A 26,995-nucleotide genomic window follows, 5' to 3' on the forward strand; every position below is an offset into this window, starting at 1 on the left:
TATGTATCCCTAGGTCTGAAGTGAGTCCTTGTAGACAGCATATATACGGGTCTTGTTTTTGTATCCATTTAGCCAGTCTGTATGTCGTTTGGTTGGAGCATTTAATCCATTTACATTTAAGGTAATTATCAATATGTATGTTCCTTTTAACATTTTCTTAATTGTTTTGGGTTTGTTATTGTAGGTCTGTTCCTTCTCTTGTGTTTCCTGACTAGAGAAGTTCCTTTAGCATTTGTTGTAAAGCTGGTTTGGTGGTGCTGAATTCTCTTAGCTTTTCCTTGTCTGTAAACCTTTTAATTTCTCTGTCAAATCTGAATGAGGTCCTTGCTGGGTAGAGTAATCTTGGTTGTAGGTTTATCCCTTTCATCACTTTAAATATGTCATGCCACTCCCTTCTGGCTTGCAGAGTTTCTGCTGAAAGATCAGCTGATAACCTTATGGGGATTCCCTTGTATGTTATTTGTTGCTTTTCCCTTGCTGCTTTTAATATTTTTTCTTTGAATTTAATTTTTGAAAGTTTGATTAATGTGTGTCTTGGCATGTTTCTCCTTGGATTTATCCTGTATGGGACTCTCTGTGCTTCCTGGGCTTGATTGAATACTTCCTTTCCTATATTAGGGATGTTTTCAACTATAATCTCATCAAATATTTTCTCAGTCTCTTTCTTTTTGTCTTCTTCTTCTGGGACCCCCTATAATTCAAATGTTGGTGCATTTAATGTTGTCCCAGAGGTGTCTGTGACTGTCCTCAATTCTTTTCATTCTTTTTCCTTTATTCTGCTCTGTGGTAGTTATTTCCACTATTTTATCTTCCAGGTCACTTATCTGTTCTTCTGCCTCAGTTATTCTGCTATTGATTCCTTCTGGAGAATTTTTAATTTCATTTATTGTGTTGTTCATCATTGTTTGCTTGCTCTTTAGTTCTTCTAGGTCCTTGTTAAACGTTTCTTGTATTTTCTGTATTCTATTTCCTAGAATTTGGATCATCTTTACTATCATTACTCTGAATTCTTTTTCAGGTAGGCTGTCTATTGCCTCTTCATTTGTTTGGTCTGGTGGGTATTTACCTCACTCTTTCATCTGCTGTGTGTTTTCTCTGTCTTCTCATTTTGCTTAACTTACTGTGTTTGGGGTCTCCTTTTGTCAGGCTACATGTTCTTAGTTCCCGTTGTTTTTGGTGTCTGCCCCTAGTGGCAAAGGTTGATTCAGTGGGGTGTGTAGGCTCCCTGGTGGAGGTGAGTAGTGCCTTTGTTCTGGTGGATTAGGCTGGATCTTGTCTTTCTGGTGGGCAGGACGGTGTTCAGTGGTGTGTTTTGGGGTGTTTGTGACCTTATTATGATTTTTGGTAGCCTCTCTGCTAATGGGTAGGGTTGTGTTCCTGTCTTGCTAGTTGTTTGGCATAGGGTGTCCAGCACTGTAGCTTGCTGGTTCTTGAGTAGAGCTGGGTCTTAGCGTTGAGATGGAGATCTCTGGGAGAGCTTTTGCTGTTTTATATTACATGGGGCCTGGAGGTCTCTTGTGGACCAGTGTCCTGTACTTGGCTCTCCCACCTTGGAGGCTCAGGCCTGACACCTGGCCGGAGCACCAAGACCCTGTCAGCCACTCGGCCAGGTACGTGGAGAGTTTCTTGCCTTTTGGGAAGTCTGAGGTTTTCTGCCAGCGTTTAGTAGGTGTCCTGTAGGAGCTGTTCCACATGTAGATGTATTTCTGATGTATTTGTGGGGAGGAAGGTGATCTCCATGTCTTACTCCTCCCCTATCTTGAAGCTCTCTAGACTTTTGTATATTTTAAACTAATTTTAAACTAATTACCTTAATGACTTCTACTAGTCAATTTTCATTTGATTTACTTAGGTTTTCCATTTAAAGAAGCATGATCTGAAAATAGAGAGTAATTTGTCCCCATGTTTCTAAAATTTACCAATTAAAAGAATTCTTCTGTCCTTTATTGCATTGGCTAGAACTTCCAGGAAAGTGCTAAATAATAACCAGCACACTGCTCTTGTTGCTAAATTTAATGGGAATGGGCTCTAGTATTTCATCATTAACTCTAATATTGGCTATCTCTATACAATAATTATTCTCTAATTGATTAAGGAGGTTTTCCTCTATTGTCAGGAAGCTTTTGTATTTATTTTTTAATCTTTGCATTTATTAAAAGAACTATTTTTAATCTTCTGAGGTACTGAAGTGACTAATTAACTGGCTGGTATATTTTACATGCTACTGGATTAGCATGTTATATAGGGAGATTAGTTTGTGATTTACATTTTTGTGCTCTATTTGTTGGACTTGGGGATTAGAGTATTGCTGGTTTGGGAAAATGAATTGGGCAGTGTGCCATCTTTCTCTGTACTCTGGAACACTTTAAGTGATATGTGAATTATCTTTCCCTGAAGCTGTGCTAGAACTCACTAGTAAAGTTGTCTAGACATGGTACTGCATTTGGAGTTATTCCCTAGGCAAAATTTTCCATTTCTTCCACGGTTGTTGGTATCCACATGGACTAGTTTCTCAAATCATTTCTGGAAGGTTATGTGTTTTTTAGAAAATCGTGTGTTTCATCCTTATTTTTGGAATTTTTAGCTTAGAGTGGTGCATTTAAATTTCTTATAGCATTACTGGGTACTTGTATATCTGTGAATAAAGCCTGATTCTCATTTTTAATGATTTGCATATATTTTCTGTTGTCTAAATCTGTAAGCTTTGTCTATTTTATTGATATTTTCAAAGAAATTATTTCTCGGATTTATTTATCATATCTATTTTTGTTTTCTGATAATTTCTACATCATTATTTTTACATCATTATTAATGCATTTCTCTTTATCTCTCAGGTTTCTCTTCTTTTTTGACATTTTTTCCAATTTATTTTCATTTTCTGTTTTTAAAAATAAATATATTTAAGGCTGTGAGATTTCTTCTGAATGTAGTTGTCCTCACCATATCAATTTTGATTTGTAGATGTTGTTGCTTTTATAGGTGTGATGTTCTATAGCTGCACTTATTTTTAACTTTTGTAAAAATTGAGTATAATTTACAAACATTGAAATGCACATATTTGAATAGTACAATTTGATAAGTTTTTTATTGAAGTAAAATTTATGTACAGTGAAATGCATTTCTTAATTGTACCGTTTGTTGAGTTTTGACAAGTCTGTGTAACCAACACACCAAGCAAGATGCAGAGTCCCTCCCTTGAGCTTTCCTTCTGCCTGCTTCCAATCAGTCCCCCACTGGGCAACCACTGTTTGGATTTCTATCACCAGAGTCATTTTTTGATTCTCGAACTTCATATGAATGAAATCATACAGTAGTACTCTCTGTGTCTGAGTACTTTCCCTCAGCATAATGACTTTTAGGTTAATCCATATTGTTGCTTGTATTAGCGGCACATTTTTTTTAAACTGCTGAGTTTTAAAATTACTGAGTTTTAAAAATTGTATCGTTTGTACCACAGTTTATCCTATGTCCTCTGGATGGACTTTTGAGGTGTTTCCAATGTTGGACTATAATGAATAAAGCTGCCTGGACATTCCTGTAGAAGTCTTTTTGTGGATATGTTTTCATTTCTTTTGGGTAAATACTTAATGGCATTGCTGGGCCAAGGGATAGATGTATGCTTAATTTTAAAGAAAGTGCCAATCTTTTTCCAGTAGTTGTACCATTACAGACTCCATCCGGAAATGCATGAGACTCCAGTTGTTCACATCCTTGCTAATAATTGGTATTGTCAGTCTTTCATTTTAGTCATTTTGGGGGGTATAAAATAGAATCTCATTGTGTTTTTAATTTATATTTCTCTGTTGTCTAATGATATTAGGCATCTTTTTGTGTGCTTCTTCTTGGCCATTTATATAGCTTTTTTTGTTAAGTGTTCAAGCCTTTTGACTATTTTTAAATTGGATTGTCTTTTAGTTATTTGAGTTGTAGGAATTCTTTATATTAATATGTTCTGGATATAAGTTCTTTGTCAGATTTATGATTCTAAATATTTTCTTCTAGTCTGTGGTTTATCTTTTCTTTGCAGTGTCTTCTGAAGAATAGGAGGTTTTAATTTTAATGAATTCCCTTCTTGTAATTTTTTTTCTTTTATGGTTATTGTTTTTTGTGTTTCATTTAAGAAATTTTTACCTACCTGAATATTGCAAATATATTCTATATTTTCATGTAGAAGCTTTACAGTTTTAGCTTTTTTTGATCCTATCATTCATTCCAGTTAACTTTTGGGATGAAGTGTAGAGTCAGGATTCATTATTTTTTACCCAGTAGCTCTTTGGTTGTTCCAACACCATTTGTAGAAAAAACTATCCACTTCCTATTGAATTATCTTGGTGCCTTTGTTGAAAATCAGTTGAGAATTTCCCTGGTGGTGCAGTGGTTAAGAATCTGCTTGCCAATGCAGGGGACATGGGCTCGAGCCCTGGTCTGGGAAGATCCCACGTGCCGCAGAGCAACTAAGCCCGTACGCCACAACTACTGAGCTTGCGCTCTAGAGCCCACGAGCCATAACTACTGAGCCTGTGAGCCAAAACTACTGAAGCCTGCACACCTAGAGCCTGAGCTCCGCAACAAAAGAAGCCACCTCAGTGAGAAGCCCGCGCACCGCCACGAAGAGAAGCCCCCACTCGCTGCAACTAGAGAAAGCCTGTGAGCAGCAACGAAGAACCAATGCAGCCAAAAATAAATAAAATAAATTAAATTAAAAAAGAAAGAAAATCAGTTGAATGTATCTTGTAGGTCTATTTCTAGACTTTCTAGACTGTTTCTGTAGTTGCAGGTTTGGTATTCTCTTTGACCCATGAATTGCTTAGGAATATGCTGCCATCTTTAACAACAACTCTAACTTATGACCCTGAAGACCATTATGTTGGAGCCAGATCAGGACTGAGGCTGAGTAATAATGTCATCCTCTAAAGCAGTAGTTCTAAAATTTAGCAGTGTTACGTAGGGAGTTAACAAACAAGAATAGATTTGGGGACCCTATTCCAGACCTAATTTTCGGCGTAAAAACTGGAGAATATCTCTTTTTAAAAAGCCCTCCAGGTGATTCTAAGACGTCCAGTCAATTTGAGAACCATTGCCCTAAGCACCACCTCTTACAACAAAGAGCAGACTTATAGTTACATGCTGAGACCTCAGTGGGTTCAATCTGTTCCATTATTTCAGTGTATAGACTAGCCCTTCAAAAAAGGGAAACAGAAAATTAGCCTGTTACTTCTTCAGGCATTGAAATGAACATGAACCTCACATCATCTTTGAATGACCTTCTTTTTAATTTGGGAGGACGTAATATCTATTATTGTTGTGGTGTAGTTAAGAGATTTTTTATGTAGGAAACAATTGGATTCTGGATGACTGTTTTGCTGTTCAAGTACGGTGACTTAAAGTTTTAGGGAGAACTGTTTGGGGCATGGAGGCAGGTGCCTTATCTATTCCAGGGCTAATGGATCAGGGAAGCTCCAAGAAAGCCAAGAGAGCTGTCAAATGAAGTGCATTACAGTTCAGGACCAGAGGGAAGGCTTTTGGAGAGACTTACGATCTCATTATATTGGTGAGACTGTTAAAAAAGGAGCCCAGCTTCTGTGCTCCTTAGTTGTGGCATGTGAACTCTTAGTTGCAGCATGCATGTGGGATCTAGTTCCCTGACCAGGGATTGAACCTGGGCCCCCTGCATCGGGAGTGCAGAGTCTTAACCACTGCGCCACCAGGGAAGTCCCCTAGATGGTTTTCTTGTGTTGTTGTAAATCTGGATTGTGAATCATATTATGGTTGGTGAGATTTACCATGGGAATTATGTGTGGTTTGGTTTGAGTGTGTGAATTCAGAAAGAGTTTGTATTTGTTTCTGTCAAGTTCCCCTAGGGAATTAGCCCCAGCTTACTTGCTTATTTATTTACTTAGTTATTGGATTGAGGTTTCCTGAATTGAACAGGTAGTATGGATTAGAATTTCAGATCTTTATCAAGGCAGGTCTGTGCTTACTAACTCATAAAGGGAGACTTCCCTTTTTCTATCAGAATCTAGGACAAGACAGACAAACTTCTTTGTCATCTTTCATGGGTATATTTTTTTCCAGTTCTCCCTTTCTCTGAGAGTAGCCCTTTGAAGGTTTAGGCTTATGCAGGGATTTCAGGCCCCTTTCTTCCTGTCTGAGTGAAAATAAGAAAGCCAGTGAGGCTGGAGGGTAATGAATGGGGACAGTGATGGCAGGACATGAAGCCAGAGAGGTAATGAGAGGCAAGAACTTGTAAGGCCTTGTGAGTCAGGACAAGATTTTTTGCTTATACTCTCAGTGAGATGAAAAATCATTGGAGGGTTTTGAGCAAAGATATGACATGCACGAATGTGATCTGATTTGTATTTTAAATGGATTTGTCTGGTTGCAGTTAGAAAATAGACTATGGGGCCCAAGGATGGAAGTAGGGAGACAAAGTTGAAGGCTATTGCAGTATTGCGGGTGAGAGGTGATGATGGTGTACACTTGGGTGGTTATGGTGGAGGTGGTGAGAAGTGGTAAAATTCTGGGTATGGTTTGAAGGTGGAGAAAATAGGATTTGATAATAAACTGAATATTGAATATATGGGAGAGACTTCAAGGGTTTTAGGCTTAGACAACTGGCAAGAAATGTATTGCTATTTGCTGAGATGAGGAAGACTGGATAGAACAGTTTGGTGGAGGAAAATCAAGAATTTGGTTTTGGACACTTAGATCATAAGCTTGAGATGTCTGTTAAGCCATACAAATGGAGATGTAGATTGACAGTTGAATTTATGATGCTGGGAGACATGAGAGGAAATGTCCACATTATATATATAAATTTGGTAATTGCCAGGTTATATATGATATGAAATTCTATGGGATTTTATAAGATTATTCATTTGAAAAAGATGTTATAAATCACCTAGAATTTCTGGGTATTTTGAGCAGATGTAGTTTTAATTAGTTAATTAATTAATTAGGCTGCCTTGGGTCTTCATTGCTGCACGCAGGCTTGCTCTAGTTGCAGCGAGTGGGGGCCACTCTTCGTCGCGGTGTGCGGGCTTCTCACTGAAGTGGCTTCTCCTGTGGCGGAGCACCGGCTCTAGCTGTGTAGGCTTCAGTAGTTGTGGTGCACATGTGCTCCACGGCATGTGGGATCTTCCTGGACCAGGGCTTGAACCTACGTCCCTTGCATTGGCAGGCGGATTCTTAACCACTGCGCCACCAGGGAAGTCCTAGCAGATGTATTTTTAGATTACATTGTCTCTACTGTGTTAGAAGAAATAAAAGTATATATATATTTTAAAATGCAGTAAAATACATATAAACATAAAATTTATCATCTTAACTGTTTTTAAGTGTACAGCTTAATAATGTTAAGTATATTCACATTGTTGTACAACCAATCTTCAGAACTTTTTCGTCTTGCAAAACTGAAACTCTATGTGCATTAATAACTATTCCCCATTCTATTCCTCCCAGCCCCTGGCAACTACCATTCCACTTTCTGTTTATATGAGTTTGATTACTCTGGATACTTAATATAAGTAAAATCATACAGCATTTGTCTTTTTGTGACTGGCTTATTTTACTTAGCGTAATGTCTTCAAGGTTCATCCATGTTATAGCATGTGTCAGAATTTCCTTCCTTTTCAAGACTGAATAATATTCCTCTATGTGTGTGTGTGTGTGTGTGTGTATCAATCACATTTTGTTTATCCATTTGTCTGTTGATTGACATTTGGTTTGCTTTCACCTCTTGGCTGGTATGGTAAAGCTATTATGACCATGGGTGTGCAAATTCTCTTTGACACTCTGCTTTTAATTCTTTTGGGGATATTTACTTAGAAGTGGTATTGCTAGGTCATTTGGTGATTCTATTTTTAATTTTTTGAGGAACTGCCATACTGTTTTCTATGGTGGCCACACCATTTTACATTCCCACCAATAGTGCACAAGGGTTCCAATTTTTCCACCTCCTCGTGAACATTTGTTATTTTCTGTTTTTAAAAATTTTCTATAGCAGCCACCCTAATGGGTGTGAGATGATATCTCATTGTGGTTTTGATTTACATTTCTTTAAATGATTAGTCATTTAAATCATTTCTTTAATGATTAGTGATATTGAGCATCTTTTCTTTGCTTGTTGGCCATTTGTATATCTTTTTTGGAGAGATGTCTTTTCAAGTCCTTTGCCCATTTAAAAAATCAGGTTGTTTGGATTTGTGTTGTTGAGTTGTAGAAGTTCTTTAATACATTCTGAATATTAGCTCCTTATCAGGTATTTAATTTGCAATTATTTTCTTCCATTCCATAGGTTGCTTTTTCACTCTGTTGATTGTGTCTTTTGATGCACAGAAGTTTTAAATTCTGATGTAGTCAAATTTACCTAATTTTGCTTTTGTTGCCCGTGCTTTGGGTGTTATTTCCAAGACATCATTGCCAAATCCAATGTCATGAAGCTTTCCTTGTTTTCTTCTAAGAGTTTTATAGTTTTAGGTCTTAAATTTAGGCCTTTGATCCATTTTGAATAATTTTTTTCCATGGTCTAAGGTAAGGATCAAACTTCATTCTTTTTGCATACGGAATCCAGTTTTTTCAATACTTTTTGTTGAAAAGACTGTCCTTTATCCATTAAATTGTCTTGGCACCCTTGTCAAAAATCATTTGACCGTATATGTGAGGGTTAGAAATATATTCTTGTTCTCTCCTTTCTGTGGATGAAAAATGTTGCCTGCCATATCAGTAAACAAAGCCCTAGGCCACTGCAGCCGCCCCCCACTGTGCGCCCTGAGGGAAGTCAGGATGGAAAGCAGGGCACTGGCCCTACCTAGATGGTTAAGGTGCATATAAAAGGAATGATTTCAATAGCCCAGACTCTTGCATCTTCCCATACACAAAAAAGCTCACTAAATTCATTAACTTGAGATATCTGGTTTTCTTTAATCAACAGTAATCTTTTGATGTTCCAACTACCTGGTTTTTGTTGCAAAAACCCCTATATATCCTCGCTCCTCCCTTAACCTCTTTGGAGCTGTCCCTCAGAGCTATCTGAGAGACTGTCTTCCAAGCTTCAGTCCTCAGTTTTGTCCATCAAATAAAACATAATTCTCAACTTTTAGGTTGTGCATTTTTTTTCGGTCAACATCTCCATTAAACAAGTCCATTTTTATTTTGCCTACTAAATATCTTCTGAATCTCCCTACTCCTCTTTATTTCTGTCAGTGTCACCCTGGCTTATATTATCATCCTATCATCCAGGTTACAGGAATAGCCTGAAAACTTATTTCCTCCTTTACTTAAAAAAAAAAATTACCCCAACAAACCAGCTTTATTGTGATATAATTCACATAGCATATATTTACCCATTTAAAGTGTACAATTCAGTAGTTTTTAGTATATGCAGTCATCTCTAAAACCTAACTGTAGAACATTTTTCTTCTATCCCAAATCACAAATACTCTTGACCCACTCTAACCTGTCATCCAATTTGCAGCTAGATTGATCTTTTTTTTTAAAGCTAATCTGATTATGTTCCCGTCCCCCATTTCCCTACACAAAAAAAACCCTTCAATGGTCTACTATCTCCTTACAATAGACCAAAATCTTTGGTGTGGCTTTCATTCCACACTGCCGCCTGCCCTCCCCCCCCCACCCCAATATCTCCAGCTCCATTTCACATCACTCTCTCCCATAATACGGCACTATGATATGGCCACACCATGCTTTACCCTTCCTCATGGATTTTCAGATGCTTTTCTTTTTCTCTGCCCCATCCCCATCTCTATCACCTTCCCAACTTTTATATCTCAGCTCAAATACTGCTTTCTCAAGGAAGGCTTCCATGACTGCCCTTCCCCCTATCACACATCCAGATGAGCTTAGGGTTCCTCTGTTAGCCTCAGATTCCTCCTCTAGAATATAGGCTCCATGAGGCCAGGTGCTGGTACAATCACTGTATCCCCAGTGCCTAGCACGGTGCCTGCCACTTTGCAGACATTTCATTTGTTCAGCTAATATTATTGGGTGCTCACTATTTGTCAGGCACCTTTCTAAGTGAAGATATGCAAAAGAGCATGGCTGGAAGTCTGAGTCCTTGACTGTAACTACCTCCAGAAGCTGCCAAACACTGGCTGTGTACTAGGTCTGGTGTGGGAAGTGGGACAGCTTTCCCCATGAGACCTGTCAGATAAAGCCTTTGCAGTTACCTGTGGTCAGGCCTGAAAGATCATACGTAGGATTTTGGACAGGAGCTGGACTCCTCAGAGATTAGGGGATGTTTTTCTCTTGAGAAATTGGACGGGCCAAGAGAAAAGCTTCCAGGTACTGGTGTGTGTGTGTGTGTGTGTGTGTGTGTGTAGTCCACTGAATAGGCCTTTTGCCACCTTATCACTGCACAGTGAGATGTTCCTGTTGACCAGCCCCATCCATGTACATAGAGCATCCGTGTTGATTTTCAAGTGCCCAATGAAAAGATATGAGCAGACATCTAAGGATTTCAGGTATTTGATGAATACCTCCTACTTGAAAGAGAGACTAAATAATCACACAGATAAAAGAAACCCAGAAGCAACAGGGACAATGTAAAGAATAAAATTTCAAAAAATGTATCACATCATAATAATAATCTGAATGTTTTCGTCATGTAAGAGAAAATATTGCATCCAGGAAATAATGGGATGCTGTGAAAAAGTATAACCAGAGAACAATTAGGAGCTCTAAAATGAAAAAAAATATAGTGACTGAAAAAAAAAAATCAACAACAGAAGTGCCAAAAGATAAGATCAAGAAAATCTGGCAGAAAATATAGCAAAAGATACAGTGGTATACAGTAGAAAACTTAAGTTTACAAGGTAAATCCAGGAGATACAATAGACTATTAGGAATTCCAGAAGGAGAAAATAGAGAAAATACCAGGAAAATACAATATTTCTGAAATTAAGAGTACTAGCCTCCAGTTTGAAAAGTTCTAGGGTGTGTCCAGCACAATAAATGAAAAAAATCCCTACTCCTACCCACCTTAAATTGAATAATCACAACACCAGGGTATAGAGATGATTTGAAGAAAAGAGATGAGGAGAAAAACAGATGACATAGCAAGTATTAGGAATCATAATGGCACCAAACTCTGTAGTTAGAGAAAACTGAAAAATAACGGACTTTAAAATTCTGAAGGAGAATCATTAATCAACTCAGAAATCTAAACCCAACCAAACTTTCCAAACAGTGCCAAGGTAGAATAAAGATAATTTTAGATAAGCAAGAAGTAAAAATTAAATTTTTCTTTTCTAAGAAAGTTTTTGAAAGATATGCTTAAGCCAAATGAGCAGTAAACTCAGGAGACTGGAGATGCTGTACAGGGAAGTGGTGAGGAGTTCCTAGGTCATTTTCTTCCTTGTAGAGCAGGTGGAAAGCAGTCATTCCCAACCAGAATAGGTGGCAAAGGGCTCCGGGCAAGAATTCTGCAGGGATAAAGATAGACTTGAAACCTTATCTGATGCCGTCAATGTTTTGGAAAATAAGAATGGAAGAATTTTGACAGTTATGATGGGGGATGTGGACAAATTAAAGATAAATACATAGAAAACAAAGCAAATGAAATTCCAGTAAAACCAAAAAATTTGTATTTTTTTGGAGAGGGTAAGGAAGGTGTACTACTTGGCTCAGCAGATAGCAAAATTTAATTAGCAATGCAAAACACGACTAAGTTAACTTAGTAAAGCCCTTGTGTATAGTTAGAGAAAGTAGTAAAGGAAAATGTGGTGCAAGTGTGATGTAAGAGAACGAAATCTTTTACAACCAACCTAGGGAATTGATATAAAATGCCAAAATGGCAAAAGGAAGACATAGCAGTGTTACAAACACTGCTAGAGACCTACCTGGGGTCCATTCTTCTCCTAACAGAACATACGGTAGCAACATGCTTAGCAAAAAAATTTTATTTCCTTGCCTTTCTTGTCAGTAAGAGTGGTCATTTTATATCAATCTAGCCAGTGATACATGTGGCACATGATCAGAAGTCACTGGGTGGCAGATACAGCTGAAATGTGTCCTTTGCCCTTCCTCTTCTTGCCTGGAATACAGTTGAGTTGCTGGAGGTGCAGCATCCATATTGAGACACTGAGGTGACAAGGATGAGAGAGAAAGTCATGTGCTAATGAGGGGAGTTAGAGCAGAAAGGTCTCAGATGGGTCTTGATGGCGTATTGGGTCGTGTGCCATCCCTGCTTTGCCTCTGGGCTTCTTTTACCTGAGAAAATCCCTGATTTGTTCAGAAAATTGAGATTTATTCAGAAAATTGAGTCGATTGTTCATAAAATTGAGATTTGTTTAGAAAATTAAGTTGATCAAGCTACATAAGCATAATAGCTAAAAAATATGGTGGTAAATAATGTTTAAAACAGTTAAAATAATTCAGAGTGATTGTATGGGGGGATGGGGAGAGTGTGGTAGAAGCTGCTGGGTTTTGGTACAATTGATGCTGCAGTGAGCTCAATTTGATGTCTTGGACAATGCATATGTATTAGTTTAATAAACATATTAATAAGAAAGAAGACTATCTTCCTGGATGGAACACTTTGATATCTTCCTATTTTACTTGAAATAAAATCCAAACTCCTTTAACAGATTCTTCATGATATGGCTGGCCCCGGCCACCTTCCCTCCTCATCTTTCATCATCTTCCTCCTCGTCTAACCCCCAGCCGCATTACCTTCTTTCAATTTTGTAAAGGCCCTTTTAGTAAATTTGCACATGAAGTTTCCTCTGGCTCATTCAGGAGCCCAGGAGGAAACATGACAGGCGCAAACTTGGTGACCCAGGAGAGTTTAATAAAGGCGAGATTTAAGGAAACCAACACGGGATGATGCAGTACTTTGGGGCCTACAAGGGCAGGGAACCATCCATCCCCAGGCCTGAACCACCTGTATGGAGAAAATCACCTGACAGAACTGTGGCCTTTAGGAGAATAACGCTGATAACCCACAGGTATTTGAACACTGAGAGTGCAGCGCTCACTGTTAATTAAAAGGACTGGAGTGGTTGCTATAGGAAAATGTCTCAATGCACATTAGTGTGAAAGCTTGCTTGCGCTATGTAAAAGTCTACCCTTCTTGACTGAGTCTCTGGTGGTCACATGAACAGGGCCTCACAGAGCATGTGTTGAGGCCTCACATAGTAAAAGGCTTCTTTTTTAACAAAATTTTGTTGAAGTATAGTTGATTTACAATGTTGTGTTAATTTCAGCTCTACAGCAAGGTGATTCAGTTATACATATATATATATATTCTTTTTCATATTCTTTTCCATTATGGTTTATCACAGGATATTGGATATAGTTCCCTGTGCTATACGGTAGGACCTTGTTGTTTATCCATTCCATATAGAATAGTTTGCATCTGCTAATCCCAGACTCCCACTCCATCCCTTCCCCACCCACTACCCTTGGCAACCACAAGTCTATTGGCTATGTCTGTGAGTCTGTTTCTGTTTCATAAAGGTTCATTTGTGTCATATTTTAGATTCCACATATAAATGATATCATATCGTATTTGTCTTTCTGACTTACTTCACTTAGTATGATAATCTCTAGTTCCATCCATGTTGCTGCAAATGGAATTATTTTGTTCTTTTTTGTGGCTAATATTCCAGTGTGTGTGTGTGTGTGTGTGTGTGTGTGTGTGTGTGTGTGTGTGTGTACCACATCTTCTTTATCCATTCATCTGTTGATTGTTTCCATGTCTTGGCTATTGTAAATAGTGCTGCTATGAACATTGAGGTGCACGTATCTTTTTGAATTATAGTTTTGTCTGGGTGTATGCCCAGAGTGGGATTGCTGTATCATATGGCAACTCTGAGGAACCTACATACTGTTTTCCATAGTGGCTGTACTAATTTACATTCCCACCAACATTGTGGGAGGGTTCCCTTTTCTCCACACCCTCTCCAACATTTATTATTTGTAGACTTTAGTAAAAGGCTTCTTGGACACGAGTATCCAGGTTCTCACACAGTTCAGCACTTGAATTTAAAATGAGGGCACAATCAGTATTGACTTGCGAGGTGCCACTGGCAAACTGGCCTGTGAAGATCACCCTGTCATAGCCTTGGTTCCTTGCCCTCCAGAGAGCCGACACCCCTTCACTGGGGAGGATGAGCAGGACAGACAGAGACATCCGGCCCTCCCAGAACAGGGTGAAGCTGACAAGGTAGGTGCCATTGTTGAAGTCTGTCACCTTTCCCGAAGCGCCTGCCTTCAGGGCTGGGGAGGACATCCTGGCCCTCAGGAAATCCCCGCCATATTCCTTCCTGCGTCCCAAGTGGTTCCTCACCTCCAGCAGGACGTCTAGCTGATCCCCCCTGCAGTATGTGTCTTGAGGGCTGAGGAGGGTGGCTTTGCTGTGTGTGGCGCTGGTGGTGGAGCTCACGTGGGTGAAGGGTCTGGGTGGGATCAGCTGGTCTAGTTTCTCCTTGATCCCCTTTATTCTCAGCTCAGTCTCTGTTGGTGAAACTGCTGGATCCAGTGGTACTTCATGGTGTAAGACCATTTTGAAGGTATTTCTGTGATGCATAAGGGAGGCATCTCTTATTCACACCAAACTTGAAATGACAAAGACTGAGACATATTCTGTGTACACAGCTGAGCCTGTCTCTGTTAACCTTAAGGTTGGATTTATATCTTTATTAATATATTACCACCAAAGAGTCCAGTCCAGGAATTTCCATAATTAAAGTGCAGAAAGCTTTTGGTAAAACCTGTGTGTCAGTTGTTCCATTACTATTCCACTACTATTCCATAGGCTATTAAAGCCCATTAAAAAATATTTAAAGATATTAAAAGAATTCTTTTGATTAAGAAGTGGTTACAACAGTACATTGAAAGAATTAAATATTAAGAAATATTTCACTATATGTCCTAATAAAATGAAAGGAAAAATCATAATAAAAAATAAACATTTTTAATAGTGAAATGTCAAGTTTTTTTGGTAGGTACCACATAAACAAGGTACAGAATTAAAAAGATACAAAATGGAAAGAAGTATGGAAGGAGCCTCCCTCTTTCATTCCTGTCTCCTGCCACACAGTTTTCCTTCCAGGATTAATCACTCTTATCTCTTTTATAAATATCTTTCCAGAGCCTATGTATATATACACGTGTGTGCACATACACACACACACTACATATATTCTCTTTTCTTTTTACGTAAATGGTAACATTATATGCATTGTTCTGTGCCTTGCTTTTTAATGTAAGGATATATTCTGAATATCTCTTCATTTTAGCACATACTGAGCTGCTTCAGTCATCCATTAAGATGGACACAAAGTATTTCATTGAATGGATGTATCATTCTTTAACAGTCACCTGTTGGTGGACGTACAGATTTTCCCCATTTTCTGCTAATATGGAAATTAATAACCTTGTACATTTACTCGGAAGTGGAATTACTGGGTTGAAATTTAAGGGCATTTTTTAATGTGTATGTTCTAAAATATGGAAAGGTTTGTGGGTTTTTTCTTTTGACCACACCACGCAGCATGTGGGATCTTAGTTCCCTGACCAGGGATGGAACTCATGCCCCCTGAAGTGGAAGCGCAGAGTATTAACCACTGGACCAGCAGGAAGTCCAGGTCTGTGTTTTCGTTCTCGTAATTATCTTTACATAATATAACAAATATGTGCAATAGATTTACATAACACATTTAATATTCTTTTTTCAGCAATATCTGTTGACTCCCTACCATAAGCAGTGACCAAAATTATTTACACTGTCTTGCCCCAATTTCCTCCTCTCCACTACTGTATTTTTGTTCTTTAAATTATTTATCTTTGTGTTCACCCTATTTCCTTAAAAGTGTGTGTTTTAATAAAGTTATATGTATTATATGTATAACTATATACAGAGTATTCTATATATACTATGATATATATATAGTACTATATACTATATATAATATATATTATCTATAATGTATAGCATATTATACTATAGTATATATAAGTACTATATGTAATAAATATAATTGTATTATGTATAACTTGTTTATTAAAACACATATTTTTAATATTTATGTATATATATGTGTGTGTACTTATTAGCTTTAAAAAGTATCTTTAAATACCAGGCTGAAAATGATAAAGAAATCTCTCCACCTGCCCTCCACCATCTTTTGTTATTTATAACATTTCTGTGTTATCAGAGTTTATAATATTTGTGTGTCAGAACACACAACATTTATGGTTTTCCACCATAATCTCCCTAGTTTTGTTTTGGTTTTGGTCAGTACTATGGTTCAGTGGATTCAGTAATTGTTGTCATTCTATTTGTAAGAGTTTTTCATCATTTATCCCTTGTTTAACTGAGGCTGGTCTTCTACATTTTAAAAAGAAGAGTTCATAAGGACTATATCACCTGTGTTTGTTGTAATAGTTAGATTTTTTAAAAAAAAGTTTGAATCTATAAATAACCTGAGATTCATTTGATACGTGGTATAAGGTGAGAATACAAATTAACTTGTAATCTCCAGCAGTGTATGATATCTAGAGAAGCAATTTCGCTTATTATTTCTTTAACCTTCAGAAAAACGCAACTGTACAAGGGACAAATTAAGAATTAAAATATGCTTTCCTTCTAGGAAACTGAGACTTCAAACAGAAAAACATGTTCAATGACTTTGAGGATTTAGGGGAGAAAACAGTTCAAGTAATTAGCTACAGAACCTATGTTGGGAAGAAAAGGAAAATTGGGGCCAGGCGGAGTCTTATGAGTCGGAAAAAAATGAAAGAATCAAGGAAACAGTGCCTGGGACATAAAAGGCTTCAAGGCATTTTTGTTTACTGGGTTAGTGAGTGAATTCAAGGTGTAATGAGAGGGAGAGTACAGGCATACCTTGGAGATATTACGGATTTAATTCCAGATTGCAACAAAGCGAATATCCGCCTTAAAGTGAATCACGTGAATTGTTTTCCCACTCCATATGAAAGTTATGTTTACACTATACTGTCATCTCTTAAGTGTGCCATAGCATTATGTCTAAAAAAACAACGTCCATACCTTAATTAAAAAATACTTTATTGTGGGCTTCCCTGGTGGCGCAGTGGTTGAGAGTCCGCCTGCCGATGCAGGGGACGCAGGTTCGTGCCCCGGTCCGGAAGGATCCCGCATGCCGCGGAGCGGCTGGGCCCGTGAGCCATGGCCGCTGAGCCTGTGCGGCTCCAGACTTTATTGCTAAAAGTGCTAACCATCATCTTGCCTTCAGTGAGTTGTCATCTTTTGGCTGGTAGGGGGTCTTGCCCTGACGTTGATGGCTGCTGACTGATCGGGGGGGCGTTATTAATTGGCCTAATTTCAATACTGTTGTGTCTCAGAATAGAGAGGCCTGAGGAGAGGAAGAGAGGGGAATAGCTGGTGGGTGGACCAGTTGGAACACACACAACACTTATCAATTAAGTTCATTGTCTTATATGGGTGCAGTTTGTGGTTCCCCCAAACAATTATAAGAGTAACATAAAGATCACTGGTCATATATTGCATAACCAATAAAATAATAATGAAAAAGTTTTAAATATTGCAAGAATGACCAAGATGTGACGCAGAGATACAAAGTGAGCAAATGCTGTGGGAAAAATGGCACCAATAGACTTGCTCAACTCAGAGTTGCCACAAACCTTCAATTTGTAAAATATGCAATATCTGGACTTCCCTGGTGGCCCAGTGGTTGAGACTTCGCCTTCAAATGCAGGGGGTGCGGGTTCAATCCCTGGTCAGCGAATTAAGATCCCACATGGCTTGGGGCCAAAAAACCAAAACATAAAACAGAAACAATATTGTAACAAATTCAATAAAGACTTTAAACTTGGTCCACGTTAAAAAAAAATAACTTAAAAAATGCAATCTCTGCAAAGTGCAATAAAGCAAAGTTCAATAAAACAAGATATGCCTGTATTAAGTGTCTGTGGTTAAAAAGTGTGAGATATCAGTTGGGTGATAACAAGGTTCCAGGTGTAGCCTGTGAAGTGTGTTGTCAAGATATATTAGATATGAAGGTCCCTGGTATGTAGAAAGAAAAAAATCACCAGAAGGCTTGAGGTTTGAATTGATTTGTGTGTGGGATCTAAATTCTTTCTGGGCAATGGAAGAATATTTTGGGAGGCGATGAAGACTTAACCAGCTACATAATTATTTTGTGAATATGAGGAAACAATCAACTCTATGAGGTAAGTCCTATCTTATAGTTATTTCATAGATTAGGAAATGAAGCAGGAAGATATTAACTAATTTGCCTATGGCCATAAGAGGAATAACTGCCAAAGTCAAGATACAAGTCCAGGCAATCTGACTCTCAAGCTTGTGATCTGACCATAGTGCAGCCCCACCTCCAAGTGTGTGTGTGTGTGTGTGTGTGTGTGTGTGTGTGTGTGTGTGTGTGTGTGGCGGTGGTGGGGCAGGTGTTGTTCGTTTATGTGACTGTGACCCTAGGGGATGGTGCAGAGGCTGAGCAGCATGATACTCCTAGATTTGGTCACATCAACCAGAGCCTGTCCTATAGGGCAGCTCAGGGAGCTCTGGAGCCTGTCTTGCATGTATAGTTTAGAAGGAGACTGTTCCGTTCCATAGTTACCCTCATCCCCTAAGACTGAGCTGGGTCGCAAGGGGAGGAGACTGAAAAATTTTTGAAACTCTTAGGCATTTCAGAAACTGTGATATTTCACTAAAATGTACCGGACAATTTATCCATTTGTTCAACAGACATTTTAGAATCTGTCTTTACTAAGCATAGTAAGGGGCATTCAAAGCAAGATCTCTACTCAAGAGTAATATAAAATTTAGTTGGGGACACAGGTTAAGGCAAAGTAAGTTTAACTCTATCCATCTCATTTACTTTAGTCTCTCAAGTTACAAAATTAGGCGTTAACAACTGAGGGAATATTAAATCTTTCCCAATTAAAAAAACTTTCCCACCCTCAGTATATCACCAGGCAATTTAATGCCATGTTCTTGGTCTGACCTGGGATAGGCTGAATTCTGAGAGAGGTTTTATTGAGAAAGTGGAGAAACTGAACCTTTAAAAAAAAAAATCTTTGTGGAATCCTTCAGTTGTAAAGATGATCCATACATGTAGCCCTAATATAGGTGCTAGCAGTGTTTTACGAATCATCTTATTTGAAAACAAAGCAGACAAGGGAGGGCCTGCATACTAAGGCACATGGAAGATGAGCCCTTTTGTACATGCTGTTCCTTCCAGAACGCTTTCCCTCTAGGTTGCTCCCTTTGTAACCCTTCTTTTGCGTCCCTGAATTCTACTCATTTTTCTGGTATTATTTCAGATATTACTTCCTCCAGAAGCATTCTCTGGACTCAATGCTGGGGCATGACTCTGTTTCCCCTAGCATCCTTTCGTAGCAGGTATCACACTGTATTGCAATAGTTTGATACTGACTGGTATTCTTTCTTGTTTAACATTATGTCCACACCCCGAGGCCGCCATATAATAGTTGTTGAGTAAACAAGTGTTCATTTAATGAATGATTCTCAGAGCAGAACCTCGTTCTTCCTACAGTTGCTTCAATATCTTCTTCTTTTTTAAAAAAAATTTAATTAATTAATTTATTTTTGGCTGCATTGGGTCTTCGTTGCTGTGCACGAGGCGGGGCTACTCTTCATTGTGGTGCGTGGGCTTTTCATTGCGGTGGCTTCTCTTGTTGCGGAGCACAGGCTCTAGGCGTGAGGGCTTCAGTAGTTGTGGTGCACGGGCTCAGTAGTTGTGGCTCACGGGCTTTAGCATGCAGGCTGTTGTGGCACACGGGCTTAGTTGCTCCATGGCATGTGGGATCTTCCCGGACCAGGGCTCAAACCCGTGTACCCTGCGTTGGCAGGCGGATTCTTAACCACTGTGCCACCAGGGAAGTCCCTCAATATCTTCTTGATGGGGATCTTTTAGGTTCTCAGTATGTGTCATTAGCATAATCAAAAGGAGGGAAATCAAAGACAAGGTGATTGCATTGCAAGTGGCTGCATGTAAATTTTTGGAGAAAACTCAACTCTTTTCTCCAAGGATCCCTGGTTCCTTTTAGTGAGGAAGGCTTCTTAGAGACCACAGTCTAGGTGCTAGGAGTGATTATTGCTAATGGGTTATTTTTGCTTCTGGGCCTTTTCACTGGATAGAGCTAGGAAATATGCATATTTGAAAATAAAAAGAATCATGAGCTTATACAGATGTTTCCAATTCAATTTTTTGAAAAGTTTGTTTTAACGTCTTTAATTTTTTTTACTTGCATTTTTCTTTTTCACTAAAAACTCCATTTCCTGATATCACTAACATAAAAATTTGCCTTATCCAATAAAATGTAAAAAACAGTTACAAAATAATAATATCAGTATTAGTTCTAATAAAAAGACTGTTGTGTGAAACTTGGGATTTTTTTCTAGCTCTATGTATCCTTAGAATATATTCAACCATGGAAATACAGTCAAAATGCTGTGTTCTTAAGTCTCTGAAACACAGAAAAACATAGTTTTGTGTCACCAACTTACAGCTAGGTTTATTTATTTACTTATTTTTTCATTTTTAGGAATTTTTTTCTTTTTGGTTTAATGTTTTTAATACATAAATCATATATATGGTTCCAAAACCAAAACTATGTAACAAAGTATAAAAGAGTCTTGCTGCTATACATGTCCCTTCTACTCTGAATTCTGCATGCCTTTATGGATTAACTTTTTATTTTTCATCCAGTGGTTCTGTTGTTGTTATTGCAGTTATAAGCAAATACAGCTGTGTCTATCCCTCCCTTTTAATTATCTAAGAGGTTGCACACTATGTACTGCAACTTTTCTTATTTACAGTATATCCTGAGACTAACAACATTAGTTTGTAGAGTTCTCCCTATTCCTTTTTATGGTGGCATTGTGTTATCTTGAGAAGATGTATCATAATCTGTTTGGTCCCCTATAGATGCACATTTTGTTTGTTTTCCAACTTTTTGTTATCACAAACAGTGCTCCAATGAATAATCTGTGTAGAGTTGTTTCATAGTTTTGTTAGTGTCTTTGAGAATGCTGGGTCAAAAGGTAAATACATATGTACTTTTTCCAAATATTGCCAAATTTCTCTCCACCGGGGCTGTACCATTTTGAATTCCCATCAGTGATGTCTGAGAATGACTGTTTCTCCACAGTCTCTTCAATATCATATGTTTTCAAACTTTGGAATTTTTGTCATCTTGATAGAAGAGAAATGGTATCTCAGTGTAGTTTAGATATATATTTCTTGTTCTGTGTTTAAGGGCCATTTTCATTTCTTCAACTAAATTGCCTACTCTTATCTTTTTCTAATTTTTCTATCTGGGCCTTTTTCTTTTCAATTTTAAGAACTTTTTATATAATAGGCATAATAGTTTTTTGTCAAGGATGTAAGTTGCAAGTGTTTTTTCTCTATTTGCAATTTATCTTTTTTTTTTTTTTTTTTTTTTTTTTTGCGGTACGCGGGCCTCTCAGTGCTGTGGCCTCTCCCGTTGTGGAGCACAGGCTCTGGACGCGCAGGCTCAGCAGCCATGGCTCACGGGCCCAGCTGCTCTGCGGCATGTGTGATCCTCCCGGACCGGGGCACGAACCCGTGTCCCCTGCATCGGCAGGCGGACTCTCAACCACTGCGCCATCAGGGAAGCCCTGTAATTTATCTTTTGACTCTGCTTATGGTTTTGGGGGGGACATGTAAAATGTTTTTATTTTTACATAGTCTGACTTATCAATCTGGGGTTTTAAGTTATCTGGACACAGAGAAAAGAGAAAGTACTTTATTCTACGTATTACAAATGTCTTTTCACAGTTTTTGGTTTATTTTTTTTGCTCTCTTAATGGTATCTTTTGATAGCTGTTCCTGATTTTAATGTACTAAAACTTACCAGTATTTCCCCTTCTGATTAGTGTCTTTGGAATTCAGTCTAAGAAAACATTCTACCTGGAAGTCATAAAGGTATTTTCTTATATTATCTTCAACAGTCCAGGAACTATGTATTACTGTGCTGATCAAACTATGCTCTGAGGACCTGTGCTAATTCTGAACTGTTTTTTTACTGGTCCATGATGAGATAAGTACAGAGATTGAGAGTATGCATTCAGAAACTTTTATGGTGATGTGACATTACATAGCGTGCAAGAGGACTCATCTTGCTGATAGTTCTGGTGTGATTGAACTCATGTGGTGAGTCAGGCATCTGAGATTTTGGATATTTTTAAAAACATGGCTCTTTTAAAAAATTAATTAATTAATTAATTTATGGCTGTATTGGGTCTTAGTTGCTGTGCGGATGGGCTTTCTCTAGTTGCGGCGAGCTGGGGCTAATCTTCGTTGCAGTGCACAGGCTTCTCATCCCGGTGACTTTTTGTGCAGAGCACCGGCTCTAGGCACGCGGGCTCCAGTAGTTGTGACATGTGGGCTCTAGAGCACAGGCTCAGTAGTTGTGGTGCACGGTCTTAGTTGCTCTGCGGCATGTAGAATATTCCTGGACCAGGGATTGAACCTGTGTCCCCTGCATTGGCAGGCGGATTCTTAACCACTGCACCACCAGGGAGGTCCAAAAACGTGGCTCTTTACTACAGAGAGTGTGAGATGTATTCTTCGAGAAGCTTTATTGCTTTGCTTTTCGCATTTATGTCTATGATCTCCCAAGGACTGTAGGGGTCCAATTTTATTTTTCCCATATGGGTACCCTGTTTTCCCAGAACTATCTATTGAAAAGGGTCACTCACTCACTGCTTCCCTCACTGCTCTGCAATGGTCTATTTGTCAGGAGCCAAGAGTTCTGTTCTCTGTATTCTGTTTCATTTGTCATGTTTCTCTTTGCACCAGTACCACACTGTCATAATTCTATAAATAGCTTTAAAATAAGTATTGATATCTGGAAAAGTAAGCTCTGTAACCTTCTTTCTTTAGAAGTATCTTGATATTTTTGGCCCTTTGAACTTTCTTAGACATTTTAGAATCATATTGTCAAATTATGCATGTGCACACAGATACACACACACACACAACCTGTTCAGATTTTGTTTGGAATTGTGCTGCATTTATAGGTCTGTTTAGTCTTTCAATTTGTGGCTGGAGAGTGGTATGTGTGTGTGTGTGTGTGTGTGTGTGTATCTTACACATTGTTGTATTTATTCCTATCTTTTGGGTTACTCAGTGTTTTTGATAGTTCACTGAGTTGTACTTTTAAGTTTTGTGTACACTCCTAAATATATTGTTATGTTTTACAATAGTGATGGTTTTAAAACATGCATTTACAATAGGTCAAAAGTCCCAAATTTCTAAAAGTAAATATAATACAACATAAGATACCATGGGATTTTAATTATATTTTCTAATCATCTATTGCTACTATGAGGGGAATTATTAATTTTTGTATGTTGAGCTTGTATTAGGTCACCTTCTAAATTTTTATATTTAGCTCTTTTTTTAAAGAGAATGTTTTTTTTAAAGAGAATGTTTCTTAAAGTGAGTGATCAGATAATCCTTCTGACACATACAGCCAGGACACTGTTGAATAGAAATAGTGACAGGCATTCATGTTTTCTTCCTGACCTTAGTAAGAAACGTTTGTTATGTTTCATTCACTAAGTGATGTTTATTGTAGTTTTCTGGTAGATAAATTTTAAGTTATGGGAGCTTTCTTCTCTTCCTAGTTTGTTACTAGTTTTCCCCTCAACTTCCAAAGAATTTGTGTTCAAGTCTATCAAGATTTTTGTTTTAAACTAGGTGCTGGCAAACTATGGCCTAGAGGTCAAGTACGTTTTACCACTTTTTGCGGGGGGACCCGTCATCTAAAAATGGTTTTTGCATTTTTAAAAAGTTGGGCAAAAGAAGAATAAAACTATATGAAATTCAAAATTCAATATCCATAAATGACGTTTTATTGGAACACAGCCATACTCATTCGTTTACATGTTGTCTTGGCTACATTTATGCTTTCATGCTACAATGGCAGAGTTGAGCAATTGTGACAGAGGTAATGACCTGCAAAGCCTAAAACATTTACTATCTAGCCCTTTACAGAAAAAGTTAGATAACCCCTGCTTTAGACCATCATGATGATCACTTTTATTCTCTTTTACCCTACTAAAGTATCAGATAGGATGCTTTCCTCCACAAGTAATAGAAATCATGACCCAAATTTTACTTACAGACTAAAAACATTCACATGTAGACAAGCTCTGGGCATGGCATAATCATTCTTCATGTCTGTTTTTTTGGCTTTGCAGCCTATATTGGTTGTCTTTGTTCTTAAGTGTCCTCCCTGCCCAGATGGAATCTTTTAAATTTGATTTTCTTTGTCCCTAAAATAAGTAAAACTTCTCTGACAATACAAATAGGATTATTTGCCGACTGGTCCCTAGGGATTTTGTATATTGTTTTAACAAATGTAGTTTAAGTACATGTTAGTCTGATTTCCAATCATATGATCAGGTGTGTGGATACTATTGGTGCCATATGCAATGGTGCTATCCTAGGTATCAATGACACCTACATTGAAATTTTTGAAAATGTCCTTCCTGGTAAGATATTGAGTGTTAACCGTGGATGTCTCCAAACCTCTTTGTGTCTATGTGTATCTCCCTGATGTTTTCTGTTTTAAGGATCATTTTAGTATCCGGGCTTCTTAGGAATAGTCATTCAATAGCCTTTCCGACACTGATGGCCCTGCGAATGAAAATGTCAACGCGGAAGGGTCTGAAGTGCTAGCCAAATGGCGATGGCTGTGTTTCTTTGATGATGATGGCTGATATCTGGTCAGTTTCCTGGGATATAATCCTCATCTTTCACAGAATAGGAAAGTGATAAAAGGGTAGCTATATTTTCCCCACTGACTTGGAATGTGTCTGTCTTTCTGTATCCAGAGGGAATTGTTTCTTAAAAATTCTAGTTCCATGAAGATAAAAAATTTTAGTGCTGATAAAAAAATAAATAAACCTTTTAACTAGAAGGACATGATTAATATTTTTAAAAAGAATATCCTACCATTTCAAATGCTCACCCATCAAGATTATTTCTGACTGGATCTTCCCTACTCTCTAGGGTAGAGTACCTGTTCATATGTGTGAAGTGTCAATCAAAATGTAAAGTTTTCATTGGAATTTATAAACAGGAACAACATTTCTTCTGAGAGAGGGAATACAATATATTCTAAATTAAAAGGCTCAAATCTAGAAAGATAAGTGAAGTTGAAAATAAAACAGCCAAAATGAGAGAATACTTATTAAAAGTATTATTAAATACTTATTAAAAGTATTTTTATACCAGCCTGAATTTAATACTTATTAAATACTTAATACTTATTAAATACTTATTAAAAGTATTTTTATACCAGCCTGAATTTCTAAAAGAATATAAAATAGTTACATACTTTTTACAACTTTGAGTAGGTAGTGCGTCCACTACCACAGGGTAGAGTCTCCCAGGAGGTAAATGCGTTTTCCTTTTAAACATCCATTTATCTTAATTGTATTAACTGAATCTTGAAGTTCTATCATTTCTTTGCCATCTTTGCTGATGCTGTGCTGACTTAGGCCTTAGTCTCTAACCTGAATATCACTGGTCTGACAGTTGGTGTCCTTGTATAAAATCCCTTACCCTTGTTCAATTAACGAAGCAATAATTTATTTTTTCTATGAACGTTTTTTTCATAGGAATATTTTTAAACATTTAAAAAATAGCTTAAAAATAACATATCCACATTTTAAAAACTTCAAAAAAGCTTAAAATATCTAACTTGAATTCATATTTTTAAATAGGATTTTGCTAAAAGTGACATGCAGCAGGCAACACAAACCAATATTCTTAGATTTTTCCAGTGAGTTCCATTAGAATTACAAGCTCTCTTGGCACATGGTCTGTCTTCCAATGTATCTCAGGTAGCAGTGCACCAAGAGTTTTGCTATGGGGTAACAGAGATCATCAGATTCCTTACCTGTCCTGCTTCCTCGTCACTTGCTGTGTCACTCTCCTACCACTAGACCAGTGCATCGTATTTTGGTTTGTTTACATCAGCACTTCTGTACTAATATCATATTCTGTATTAGATAGGAAGAAAATAATAATGACTTAAAAATACAAACCTATTTATCCCTCACATAACAGTCATATAGTGAGCAAGCCAGGGCTAATATGATGTTGCATGGTGTCAGGGATTCCAGTTCCTTCTGTCTGCTTGTTCTGCTGTTCTTTTTTCAGGGGGGCTGGTGTGATACTCTTAATTTTATTATTCCTTTTACAACTTTACTGAGATTTAATTGGTGTACAAAAAAAGGCATATACTTAATGTGTACAGTTTGATGAGTTTGAACATATGCATAAACCCATGATGCCATCACCACAATTAAGGTGCTATTCTTAACCTATGACTTCAATCCCACGGTCTAACATGGCTCTTTCATCTCTTACCATTATATCTACAGTTCAGCCAGTAAGAAGGGGAGGGCTAGTTGTTTTACTTTTAAACGCATGACCTAGAAGTTTCCCTTATCACTTCCACTCACAATCCTGGCAAAAATCTAGTTATGGCCTTAACTAGCTGAAAGAAGGCTGTGGCCTTTAGTTTGTGACAATGGACCCAGCTAAAATTATGGTGTTCAATTACTAAAGAGGGAGAGGGGAACGGATATTGGGAGACCACCTGCTTCACTTTCCGTGCTTAGCCCCATGTAGGCCTTGTGGTCTCTGGTTGTCAGTGTCCACATAATAGTCATCAACATGGTTGTTCTGTGCGTGTCACCTTTGGACAAATGGCAAAATGGTGCTGATTGCAGAACTGGAAAAATTCTGGATTAGCTATTCCTTGATGACCTGGAGGAGTTGTTAAGTCCTGGAGATTTTGGCCTGCTAAAGAGAGTTTTCATAATCCTATGAAATTCCTGTGTTGGAATTTCCATGTGACATGTTTGACCTTCTATGATGTTTGACAGCATCACATCCTGGATGGCTGAATATCATAACCTGGAAACTTAACATTGCTCTACCCATCC

The 26,995-nt window shown here is 37.9% G+C and overlaps 2 protein-coding genes and 1 long non-coding RNA gene across 3 annotated transcripts in view; 1 reads left to right on the plus strand and 2 right to left on the minus strand.

The window, feature by feature from the left end:
- Nucleotides 1-26,995, plus strand: part of LOC125965149 (uncharacterized) — an 86,928-nt gene that overhangs the window by 17,749 nt on the left and 42,184 nt on the right. The window lies entirely within an intron of this gene.
- Nucleotides 13,711-14,879, minus strand: LOC101286710 (NXPE family member 2-like). The gene has a single exon (XM_004273455.2). It carries the CDS (start codon nt 14,546-14,548, stop codon nt 13,946-13,948), a length of 603 nt encoding a protein of 200 aa, XP_004273503.2. The 5' UTR covers nt 14,549-14,879; the 3' UTR covers nt 13,711-13,945.
- On the minus strand, nt 22,910-25,206 carry LOC101286461 (NXPE family member 1). The gene is given in 4 exon segments (XM_049713222.1): nt 22,910-24,546; nt 24,548-24,719; nt 24,721-24,807; nt 24,809-25,206. Coding segments are annotated over 4 exon segments (513 nt in total). The 5' UTR covers nt 24,904-25,206; the 3' UTR covers nt 22,910-24,387.

Source organism: Orcinus orca, chromosome 8 (genome assembly GCF_937001465.1).
Source record: "Orcinus orca chromosome 8, mOrcOrc1.1, whole genome shotgun sequence".
Taxonomy (NCBI): Eukaryota; Metazoa; Chordata; class Mammalia; order Artiodactyla; family Delphinidae; genus Orcinus; species Orcinus orca.

Coding starts and splice junctions, on each gene's coding strand:
- LOC101286710 (XM_004273455.2), bottom strand. CDS start 14,548: ATGCATCACAGAAATACCTTCAAAATGGTCTTACACCATGAAGTACCA.